Below are 561 nucleotides of genomic sequence, written 5' to 3' on the forward strand. Positions count from 1 at the left end.
TGGAGGGGAGGAGGAGGAGGTGGTGGGGGGGGTCTTGGCACAGCCGTCAGCCCCGCTCTGTTCTCCTCACAGGTTCTACTCACATTCTCACTCCCACCAAATTTCTCATGGACCTGAGGCACCCCGACTTCAGGGACTCTACTAGGGTATCATTTGAGGATCAGGCTCCAGCAATGGAGTGAGCCAAAGAAACCAAGTAAAGGCAGCTTCTTAACAACAAACAAAAAAGAAACTCTTCCTTCCCGAAGGGTTTTCTTTGATTATTCTTCTTTTGGGTTACGTTTCCATTTGATTCTCTGAGAAGAAAATGCTTGCAGTTCCTCCTGCCAGGTGGAAAAGCATCCAGTGTCGCTTCCATCATCCCTCTGCCATGTCTCTTGGCCGGATCTCTCTGGCTTCTTCATGCCATGAGTTTCCCCCCCTTGTTGGGGTCTTGGCTGGGTGTCCCCAGGGCTGGAGCACCCCAGGATGCTGCCCACAGTGGGTGGCTGGAGTGGGGTTGGGGGTTTAGTGCCTGGCACATGGTGCAGACCCCAGTGATTGTCCCCACTCCAGCCCTTC

General features: G+C 53.8%; 1 protein-coding gene across 1 annotated transcript in view; it reads left to right on the forward strand.

Moving 5' to 3' along the window:
* LOC104531544 (syntaxin-binding protein 1) overlaps positions 1–266 on the forward strand; it is a 10,277-nt gene extending 10,011 nt beyond the window's left edge. The window contains exon 18 of the mRNA XM_010176445.2: positions 73–266. Coding sequence (XP_010174747.1) covers positions 73–182 — 110 coding nt within the window. The 3' untranslated portion in view covers positions 183–266. The remainder of the gene's footprint in view (positions 1–72) is intronic.
* Positions 267–561: the final 295 nt, after the last annotated feature.

This window comes from Antrostomus carolinensis, unplaced genomic scaffold (assembly GCF_000700745.2).
Source record: "Antrostomus carolinensis isolate BGI_N321 unplaced genomic scaffold, ASM70074v2 scaffold30609, whole genome shotgun sequence".
NCBI classification, from domain to species: Eukaryota; Metazoa; Chordata; class Aves; order Caprimulgiformes; family Caprimulgidae; genus Antrostomus; species Antrostomus carolinensis.